The following is an 11,887-nucleotide window of genomic DNA, read 5'->3' as shown; positions in this document are numbered from 1 at the left end:
AAAAAATTATTTGATTTAACCCAAAAATGCCTTGTTAATTGGACTTAGATTTAATTTTTTTATATATTTTTTATTTAAAAAATTAAAAATAAGTAAGTAGGAGCAGAAATATTATTTTATAATTAATTTACTATTTTTACTAAAATTAATGGCAGAAATTAAGAGAATGTCACTTGGTCAAATATTTTTAAAAATATCATCTTTTTAAATTTTGTCAAAACACGCGTCACTTATACTAATTCACCCTTTAAAAATTAGCGCAAAACAAGAAAAATATAAAAGGGCGATAAGACGAGTTAAAACACTTGCTACAGCTACTCCAACGTTTTCTTCTTTTCAAGTTGAGGGGACTATCCCCAAATCCAATACAACGCGACAAACACTGCTCCGTTTCAATTCTCTGTCTTGTTGGGTCCTTTGCGTTAAGATTCTGGTACGTTTTTAATTATTTAGCTAGTTAAATTAGATTATGCATATGGGTTTTTATGATCATTGTATTTTGTCATTTATTTACTATCAAGAATCCTACGTGTTTTTTTAGATTATCTCTAAACGTGACATAACTTTATTTTTGTTGGTGGGTTTTGAATTTTGATCAGTTCGAACCAGTTATTATGAATTGATGAGACGACGATGATGGGTTTTGGGCCTTACGGTAATGGAGGAGGATCTTCATCCTCATCATCCAATTTATCTGCTTTGGCTCCACCTTTTACGGTTGATCGTTCTGTATCGAAACCACTTGTTGATTTGACTGAACCACCCTTGAATTGGCTTAATACTCACCCTTTAAATTTCGATTCTGTACATTCCTCAAATGCTTATGGTTACTCTTTTAACCCACCATCTACTGCACATATACCGCCTCCTGAGAACCCTATCCCTATTACTTCGGCAAGTTCTTTCTTGTATGGTCAGAGTTCTGATGCCATACCTAGTGCTAATCTTGTTGAAGCAAATCCTTATTATCCATCTTATGTTTCACCCACTAAATATACCTATGATGACTATGCACAAAGCTTGTCTAGTTTGTGGGATTCGAGAGAGTGGGAATTCAGTAGAAAGCTTGAACTTGGTGAGAGTTTCTGCTCCAAGGAGATGAATGTGCCTGATTTATCCATTTACCAGGATTATGCTGATCAAGGTCATCTCTTCCATCCTACTTAAACATATAATTACATTCATAGATGTCGTAGCTGTTCTTGTGTGTGTTATTTATGATAGTTTTTCTTATTGTTTTTTGTATTATGTCTTCGAGTATAACTTTTATTTGGTCCTCTCTTGGCACAATTATTATGATTTGATGGATATGGTTTGGGTCAAAACTCCTGAATTAGTGACTGGTTGAGTTTATTTGTTTGAGTAGCAGTTTTGCGGCTAGATTTTGTGCGGTTCCAAATTCGTGGTCACCTCTCATCTCTGATCAGAGGGTTACAGTAAAGATAGAAACCTTATGCTACTTCAATCGCATGTGCTGAGGTTTCTGTAGTCAAGGAGATTTTATGCTGCTGTTAAATGAGCTAATTTGCATTCACCGTCTTTTCCCCCTTAATGAATTTTTGATGAATTATGGTGGCTAGAGTATACCAATTTATTTCTGTAAAACCCTACAAGATTTTTAAGGCCGGACACCATGGTAGATACAGTACATCTTATGTCATACTCATTTATATGCAGTAGCTCTATGTCCCTTTTTATGCGTACGTATTCTATACAAGTCCCCTCCCAATGAGGGACCCCTCATTGGAAAATTAATATATATATATATAATATAATATATATATATATATATATGTTGATTATATTAGGCTGGATTATTAATTACTTTTTCATTCTTCATTACTTGGAAAATTATGGGTTAATATTTCCTCTTTTTCCATTCTTCAATTTCGTTGCAGTGCTGCATACTTTATGTGTTTGACATTTTCTGGAATTAATGTTAGTTCTTGAATTGTTAAAATTGGAGGAAACTAGTAACGAAATGGAGGGTTTCACTATTCTGAGGTTTTTATTTTTTAATTTGTGGAAATATTGGCAGGAGCTCATTCATCCAAGGGCCTCAACACATTTGAACAAAAGAACAATAACCTTGATATGCTTGGCAGTGAACAGCACCAGGGATCCATTAACAGAGAACAGTTAGATTATAAATCCTTCACAGGACAAATTTCAGAGTTCATGCCTGTTGAGTATTCAAGAAAATCAGTTCATGGATCCACTTCCTTGTTTCCCGAAACCTATTCTCTGACATCCTATGAACAAGGTCGATCTTGGAGCCATCAGACACCATATGGTGCTTCATGTGAGAAAGGTGCGAAACAACATGGTATTAGTCCAAATGATATATCCTCAGTCAAGAAGTCTTCTCCGGTGCACGTCGTTAAATCACAAGCTGTTTTTACCAGTCTGTCACCTCCAAGTACAGTTTCATTTAACAATCTGGAAAACAGCAGTGGTGTAATTGCCAGCAATGATAATCTCTCTAACATGAAGGAATTTTATCCCCTCCACAGCTCTGAGGGCAAAGTTCACTTTGATGCTGGCCAAGTCAGCTTCCATCTGGAGAGAGGTAGTCATATCTTTCCAAAGTTACCCTTTGAAAAGAAAGAAAAACTTTCAAGCAATGTAAGTGTGATTAAGGATCCGTTGAAGGAAAAGCCTGGACTTCAAATTCCTGATATTGGTCCTGGTAGCGTCAGTTTGATGCTTGCAAATAATAGAGCCATTAACTGTTCTGAGGGTTCTTCTGAGAGTTTAGATCACTATAACCCTGCTGTGGATTCGCCGTGCTGGAAAGGAGCACCTGATTATCATTCTCCAGTCGAAAGTTCTGGGCCAGTTACTCTGCAGCATATAAATAAAATAGAAGCATGCAGTGGTTCCAACTCCATTGGACCTACTGATAACTCTGGAAAAGTCTCCCCTCAGAAACCAAGTGATTATTCATTTTACCAGGAACATGGCTATCTGGAAAATGATCCAGAATCTTCTCCAAAGAGATCTTCCCGTGCTAATTTGTTATTTGAGGAACACGGATATGATCGTGATTTGAAAACTGGATTCTATCAAATGAAATCGAGTTATGGCCTTGGGGTTCAGTTTTCTGATTGCATAGACAAACCAAGACAAGACTATGTCCATGCCAACAATTCGGCAGATGAGTTCAAGTTTAGGCCTTTTCACCAAGTGCAATATGACAGTGTAGAAAATAAACTGACTTTTGAGAGAAAGTGTGAATTGGGTTCTGGTGTTGCAGACGTTGGGTTAAGTATCAACGGTACCTCTGAAGGTTGTTCATCTCATGTGCCGCTCCATGCTACAGAGCATGTCTTGAGTTCACCTTCTTCTGTAGAAGCTGTGCCTGCTAGGCTTAACAAATTGCATGGTGAACAATTAGCACCACAGATGTGTGTCCGGACATTGATTAGCACAATGCATAACCTATCAGAATTACTTCTGTTTCATTGTTCAAATGACATGTGTGGACTGAAGGAACATGACTTTGAGGCCCTTAAGCTAGTGGTCAATAATCTTGATAAGTGTATATCAAAGAGAATGGGACCTGAGGCTCCAATACAAGAATCATTGTTAACCCAGAAAAGTTCTGAGTTCATCAGAGAGTTTCCTGAGCTTCATGAGGTATGCTGTTTTTTCAGTTAAGTTTTGTTTTTTTATTATCAAAACTAGTTTAGACTTCTGATAAGTAGTATCAGTTGCAAATTCAGTGGATTATTTTTGTTTCTTACGGGTAATTTTTATGGTGAGACATGAGGGCTTGCTCGGCTTGCAGAAACACCGCAGCACGAGTATAAGCAGGAACCACAAAGCATTTGCCCAAACTATAACAGAAGTTTGAATATAACCAATTAGAAGTTGTCTTGCCCTAATATTATGATGCCTCATTATAAAAATGACTTGCGGAAATGTGAAAATGGTCCAAACCATTTTATCCATTTGAGAAATCAGAAACTGTTTTAGACCTCAGCGTTTTAGATCAAGCCATCTGGTTTTTTCAACATCTTAGACCTGAAACATTTGCCTGAGTAAGCTTCTACATTTTTCCCCTGCCAGTATCATTAAACAATCATCCTGTAGCCACAGAAACGTAGTGAAAATGCCCACTGAAAGGCAGTGGATAACATGTATGAGTTATACTATTCGCTTGAGAGATTTAAATGCCATACTCTTAGTGGTGTATATGTATCTATTCTCAGAATTTCTTGATCCTTACTGCATGAATTAGGTCATCTTTACTTTTGTGTATGCACACATAGACATACATATTTCAATGCTTTTTGGTGTGTGTACATATGTGTACTTTTGTATTCTGTTTTTCAAGTTGAACTACCATTAGGATAGTCTTTAATAAGTTCATGTTTCTTGAATTAATGATGTGCAAAAATGTGTCTTTGATTGAGAGCTCGTTTCAAATTTGGAAAAATTCCCTTTTTATTAATTAAATAACAGCATCAGTTAGATTGACTTATGTTTGAATACATGCAACAAGATGATTATATTTGGCTACTCATGATGCGGCATAAAAGAATTTAGGTACCATTGTTGGCTTTTCTCTGTAAGCTTAAATTATTGGGGTTACTAGTAGTTCAACAATGAAAGCTGAATAAGCTGTTTTTCAGGGTGTGACTGTGAGCAGCCCCAAAGAGACAAAGGCGGCATTTTCTGTTTTGAATCAGCCCAACTATCAGCATGTGCAGGAACAAAGGAGTCCTGATATTGCGGCTGGTAAGAAAAGTGAGAAATGTTCAGACTTCACTTCTCAAGGGGGTCATGCAGAGAGAGTGAAAGATGATGACATGACACAGGTACACAAGGATGATGCAGAGAGAGTGAAAGATGATAACATGACCCAGGTATTTATTATTACTTGTTCTTGTTCTTCTTTTGGACCATTATTTGTCAAGCTTAATAATTTTTTCTTCAGCGGATGAATGAACAGAAAATAAGAAAGATTAAAGAGTAGTCATGCTTTGTTTTTGTCATGGATTTAATGGTTTATGGTTTTTAGGCCATAAAGAAGGTTCTTAGTGATAATTTTGTTGAAGAGGAAGATGAGAAGCTACAAGTACTCCTGTATAGGAATCTGTGGCTTGAGGCAGAAGCTGCATTGTGTTCCATCAATTACAAGGCTCGCTTTAATCGAATGAAAATTGAGTTGGAGAATTGCAAGTTGCTTAAAGCTAAAGGTTGAATCTCTCTTAACTTTACTGAATCAATCAATTGCTCTTGCCCTTACAATAATTTGTTTGCTTCAGATTTCTCAGAAAATACCTCTGAGCTGGAGAAATTATCACAGACCACATTTTCTCCTGATCTACATGCAGTTAACAAATTGCCACCTCAGGTTAAGGATGATTCAACACAAGATGTTTCTGTTCATGATTTTCCTATTGCAAACATAAGCAGTCATCCAGATGATGTTGTGGCGAGATCTCAGATTCTAAAATGCCAGGAGTCTGAATCTCATGCAAACCAAAGGCCTACTGCAGACGAGGTTGACAATTTTTTATTTGAAGCTAGAAATGATCAAACACCTCCTACATCCACCTGTAGTTTGTCTAATGCAACCTCTACCAGCAAAGCTGATGATGTTGAGGCTTCGGTCATTGCTAGATTTCATATTCTCAAAAACCGGATTGAGAATTCAAGTTGCTCCAATATGGGAGATCAAATACTTCCTCAAGTTGCATTCAAGTTGTTTGAAAATGGAACTTCGGATGTAAACACGGGACCTGAGTTGCACCGAAACTCTTCTAACCATATGCAAGATAAATTAACAGTGAAGGAGTTCCATCTAAATGATGCCGTGATTCAATCTCCTAGGTTGAACAAGCTAGGGAATCAGCTTCCTGCATCGTGTTATGATAGCTCATCCTTGGACTGGGAACATGTGTCGAAGGAGGAGCTGCCGGCACAAAACTGTTAAACCTTGCATATGATCAGAAACCTTAAGTAGATCGTTATTATATGTAGTTCATGTTTGCTGCCCTATTATGTGTGGATTTGTTGTTAATCTTTGAGAATTTGGATGCTGCCGAACTTCTGAACTTATGGTAATCTGGTCGATCTGTGCATTTGGCTGTCTTTTTGTTTTATTTTTTGTGCCAACTGTGGAACAGCGGGTGCTCGTACATCATCAGGATATTCAACTTAGTCAACCAACTTTTTTGTGGATATTTCCGTAGGCATTCCCAAATGTTGTCCTAGAATCGATGATGCCCTCACGTTCCTCAATTTTAACCTCCAATATCCTCTTAATCGTCAATGTCACACTAAATAGTAAATTCCCTCAGAAGTGAGGTGAGAACAAGACATAAAATTGGACAAAATTTTCCATAGATCATAGTACTTTTGCACTACATGGTACATGCTTATTTGCATTAATTCATTGTCCTGCCGTAAATCATGTCATTGCGCTAATTTCTTTTGAAAATAATACGTGATTCCAAAATAAATGTCTAGAGCATGAACATGGAGACATACTGCTGACATAGCATTAAATTAGCAAAAAGTAAAAGGACATTGTTTTGCCTCTTTTCTTTTAGTTTTCTAAAAAGAAACAAAGATAATGACGTTGTTTTTACTTTTGTATATGTAAGGTTATATCAATGATATGTCTCCATATTATTAGTAGAAAATTTATTGTACATTATTAGGGGTGGGCATTGGGTTTGATTTAGGCATATTTGGAGTACTGATATAGAGACATACCGCTGAAGTAACTTAGAAGAAAATGCAGCAACATGACATCAATAAGACAATAACTTCATTATTTTAACTCTGCAAGTCGGAGTTATGTCAAATGTGCGTTGACCTAAAGCGCGCAACACTACCTTGTATTTTCTGTTGTATAAAAATGGGTTGCTACAAATAAATTGAAATGTGCAGCGATACAATGGTTTGCATCTTTTATTATAATTATATTTCTTCAATTACAATTTGACGTAGCTTCTATTCAAAGTGGTCACATTTTTAATTTTAGCGACAATCTAATCCCCTTCCCAACTATGTGAATAGAATTTAAATTACAGACCTCTTATTTTATAAGAGATTTTACCAACTCAACTAGTTGGTACCCACTTAATAAAAGTGATATTTTTATCAACACAAGAAATTTCACCAACCAATTGACCCACCTAGTAAAAGTAATTTTGAGTTACAGTTTGTACTAATCTCACACCCGTCAAATAAAAAGTGATTTTTTTATTACCTTTTTAAGAAGTAGGAGAGTAGGCAAAATTCAAATGATTCAAAATTAGGTGACCGGTTAAATAAAATTGCATGAAAACCACTTAGTTAAACGCCCTTAAAGCAAATAAGAGGTGATTTTAATTACAATGACATAAACTTGTATCATATGTATATATTACTTTCCCCAATCATAATTAAATGGCTCTATATATTTCGACGTTATATTTCAACCGTTTCAAGTTTATATAGTACACAATATAGTATCTACCCTGCAGCGCATTTTGTATCCAAGCTTTTCCCTAGATGGACCAAAAGGGAACATATACGAATTAATCACACCATGTAAATTGCTAACCAATTACCAATTACGAACATATAGAAATTATCTCTAACTGGAAAATATCATTGGATTTCTCTTTTTCAAATCAATTAAAGAATTTTTTTTAATATTATTATATACTATGTAAATTACATATAAGTTTATAAAAATAGAACATTTTACCTTAGAATTAAGAAGAGGGGGCGTCAACCAACCCAACCAAAGATTATTAATAAATCACTTGAGATTGATTTATTTCATATTATTACAATTATTTTTTCAATTTTATTTTCATCTAACTAAATAAATGCAAATATGTGGAAGTAAACACCGTAAATTGTCTTGATCACAATGATAATACTGGTTATATACAAGCTTCCAATTAAATTTTTCATGTCTGTTAGACTTAACTTAAATACTAATAATAGATCCGTAATTTACTATCGTAGTTATTTGATAAGTAGGTTTTTTGTTCAAAAATCAATGCCCATGCACCTTACAACTTATATTAATTTTTTTTTTGTTACATAAATCAATTAACAAATACTACATACTATATGTTTCGTTCTCATACGTGAATGTGTCAAACAGTTAACTAAGAGAATTGCTTTTTGTGATGCACTGAACATGACTATCACATCATAACATTTTGATTTCTATCAATCACTTACAAATATCTAGGCCAAATATTATTCTAGTCCTTAGAATTTGAGCAAATTATTGAGTTACTCTATGTATTAAAAAATGTATATCCAGAAGCTATTTATCTTCATTAAAATCTACTTAACTATGTATCATCTATTTTTTACTAATTGCATTCATTTTTTTAATTTTAAATTATATAAGACATAATTCTTTATTTTATTATTGAAAAATTAGTTTAATAGCTAGAGGCAGATCCAAGATCTTATATAAAACTGAGCCAAACCAAATTTTTAGCATATATAATATGAATGAGAAAATATACACTTACGATTAAGAGGTTAGACGCTAGGAGAAGATTCCCATCAAAATGTATTACACATGAGTTAAAATTGATAGGAGTTTATTTAAAAAATAAGAGAGAGCCTATAATAAATTACGGGCTATTCTGTAATTTTTAGACTGACAGGTACATAAATATTTTATATAACGTTAGAAACTCTTTTGCAAAATATTGAAGGTGTTTCAGTTAATTTTTATAGATAAAAGGGCTTAAATGTGAAGGACTAAGCATTTTCCCAATTATCTCTATATATTTATGTTAATTACAAGCATTAAGCTTAACAAACATTAGAGAAATGGGTCCAATACAAGTATTCATTATATTAGTAATGGTTTTGCTTTGCGCAACTAGTGTAGTGTCTTAGCTTCAAATTGGCTTTTATAGATATTCATGTGGCCCAGCCGAGTTTACTGTTAAAGATGATGTTAGAAAAGCGTTCATGAAAGATAAAGGAGTAGCTGCCGGCCTCTGGAGAATGCATTTTCGTGATTGCTTTGTTAGGGCAAGTATATATACATACAAATTAAAATTATCTTGTCTTCCCTCGTTTTGGTTAATTAAATTAATTATTTTGTTCTCTATTGATAATGTGAGTGCAGAGTGGAGGACTTGGTTATGATGTTCCCGCAGGAAGAAGAGATGGGAGAGCTTCAAAGGCCTCCGAGGCAACAACGAATTTACCTTCGCCAGCATTTAATGCGAAACAACTCACTCAAAGCTTTGCAGCTAAGGGCTTAACACAAGAAGATATGGTTGTACTATCCCGGTAATTGTTAATTTTTTATTCTTATTAATTAAATGCTAATTAATTATTTTCGAAGTAAATTGAGCATTTTAAAAACGATACACGTATTGCATGCACGAGCACACACCATAGGGCGCTCTCAGTGCAGTTCCTTCACTGACAGCTTATACAATTTCAATGGAAACCCATGTGTGCAGTTGACTTGAAGAGGAAGTGTCCAAAAGGTAACAATAACTCAAACTTGGTGGTACCAATGAACCCAGCTAGTCCAAGCATCAAGACAACCATGTCAGTCACCATGTTGATATTCTATGCAACCGAGGGCTCTTTACTTCAGACCAAACTCTGCTTACTGACGCAGCAACATCGTATCGAATTAAAAACAATATGGGGAAACAAATTTGCTGCTGCTATGGTCAGGATGGGCCCAATAGGTGTTGTAACTGGTCAAGCTGGAGAAATTCGAGCCAATTGTAGGGTTATCAACAGCAAGAACGCATAGCCTAACACACGCATATCTATAGCGAAAAATAAAGATTGGATTACAATATTTATTAATAGCAAGATCAATTTGTGATGATAAATCGTCTCATCTCAGATGCTTACAGCCTGATTAGGATGATGATGGAGTGGGTATTTAAATCTAAATGGATCGCTGAAATGGCTTTCTAGCCCACTAAAATGTTATCAAATTTATATATATACTGGAAAAATCAAGGTTCGGTTACAGTATTATAATAGCTAGATCAATTAGTAATCTTAAATCGTCTCATCTATATATGTTGCTCACAAAACGTCCATGGATCTAATCATATAAAAATTAGTCTTCTAATTGGCATTTTGTATTTTGATGAGAATCGGTTGGTATATAACAAAATTGTAACCATAAGGCATGCAAGAATTTTTCTTTTTTCTAATTTTTTTCTAATAAATGCGTGAGTTTAATTAAAAGACATGCCAACTTGTTGTTTCAATATCTTTTTCTCTCTATTTTCCAAAAAAAAAAAAAAAATTTCTTTCACACTACTTTCTTCAAATATTCTACCAAACATTAAATTCAATTTTATTTCATAATTCTTTTTTTTTTCAAAAATTAAATAGGTGGTCAAAGTCTAAATCAAATCATTTTTTTATTCCCCAACTTTCTCAATATTTGAACTAAGATAACCAACTAACTAAAATTACTAAAAACTACTCAACCAAAGCTATGGATGTAATTTTATAGTTCTAAAATGCACTGCTAGAAAGTGATAATTTTTTAGAATGCAGCTATGTTAAATACTTATTGAGAGAGTTTTACCGTCTTAGTGGTCCTTCCCGACTTGAATCTGAATTAGTTAAGACCCAATATGATCTTTCGAATACCAAATGATTTAATATACCGAAAAAAAAAGTGATCATTTTCGAACAATATATAAGAGAAACCACAATTATTCACCCTATGACACTGGGATTTAATTTGATCAACGTTATAGGGATTACTTCACATAATACCACTACGGTTTACCTACCAACACCTATAAGCAGAGGCCATTATTCGCTGTTACTATAACAACTTTCATGCCATTCGAAAACCCCAATAGATTTGCTGCAATTACTTTCAAACAACAGCCATTCACCACAATTATTCAATTTTGATAAAGAAAAGTTCTTTCTTGATTAAGCTTGTCATAAAACCTTATCTTCACCCACAACTAGCTCGAAACGGCCTCCGTTATGTTAACATGAATATGTTAATAATATTGATTTTGATGATAACAAATTTTATATGGTTTTTGACAAAAATATTGGAGCTATTTCTTAATAAACGAGAGCCCTTTTAATCATTGCCTTATTTCTTCATCAAAGATGGATTTTCAAATTAGAAAGAGATTCTCTACAAAAACTCGTTTAAAATTGCAATTCTGGTTATAAACGGTGAACCGTTTATTTAAAACGGTTAACCGATTAAAGGCAGAGAGCAACACATTTCCTAAACCTCTAACCGTTTATGAAAAACGGAAAACACAAAAGATGGGAAGGTTACTGGAAATTAACGGTAAACCGTTTTCTTTTAAACGGTTAACCGATTAGCACCAGAGAGCAACATATTGCCTAAGCTCTAGCCGTTTATGAATAACGGAAAACACCAAAGATGGGAAGGCTACTGGAACCTAACGGTGAACCGTTTATTTTAAAACGGTTAACCGATAACGTCCAGAATCACTGATTAACCAAAACTGATAAGGTTAAATTGTTTTGCAGGTTACTAGAGACAAACGGCGAACCGTTTATTGTAAACGGTCAACCGATAATATCTAGAGAAGCCACTTCACGCAAGTCCTTAACCGTTTAGTGTAAACGGATAACCAATGTTTATCTTGCAGGTCTCTGGAAGTTAACGGCGAAAGGTTAATCCTAAACGGCAAACCGTTTATTTGAAAATTGGTCCAACGGTAACTTTGACCAGCCTAAACGGTTAACCGTTAATGGTTAACGGCGAACCGTTTTCTGTCCGACAGTTTGTAACGACTAGATTTTCAGCTCCAAGTATAAGTAAGCTCATTCAAATTCAAAGAAGCTTGATCACAACACAACCATTTGAGCTAATATTCGAGAATACAATCTTCATAGAGTTTAGAACACATTC

The 11,887-nt window shown here is 34.6% G+C and overlaps 1 protein-coding gene and 1 pseudogene across 1 annotated transcript; both read left to right on the top strand.

The window, feature by feature from the left end:
* Positions 1 to 289: 289 nt before the first annotated feature.
* On the top strand, positions 290 to 6,092 carry LOC102628429 (uncharacterized). Its single transcript, XM_006478024.4, has 6 exons — positions 290 to 433; positions 600 to 1,144; positions 2,039 to 3,639; positions 4,638 to 4,871; positions 5,027 to 5,204; positions 5,274 to 6,092. The coding sequence occupies exons 2-6, from the start codon at positions 634 to 636 to the stop codon at positions 5,942 to 5,944; spliced, it is 3,195 nt and encodes a 1,064-aa protein (XP_006478087.2). The 5' UTR covers positions 290 to 433; positions 600 to 633; the 3' UTR covers positions 5,945 to 6,092.
* A 2,716-nt stretch (positions 6,093 to 8,808) lies between these two features.
* On the top strand, positions 8,809 to 9,760 carry LOC112498113 (peroxidase 5-like; annotated as a pseudogene).
* Positions 9,761 to 11,887: the final 2,127 nt, after the last annotated feature.

This window comes from Citrus sinensis, chromosome 3, assembly GCF_022201045.2.
Source record: "Citrus sinensis cultivar Valencia sweet orange chromosome 3, DVS_A1.0, whole genome shotgun sequence".
NCBI classification, from domain to species: Eukaryota; Viridiplantae; Streptophyta; class Magnoliopsida; order Sapindales; family Rutaceae; genus Citrus; species Citrus sinensis.
The sequence above is the reverse complement of the archived record's forward strand: the minus strand, read 5'-3'. Positions and strand labels throughout refer to the sequence as shown.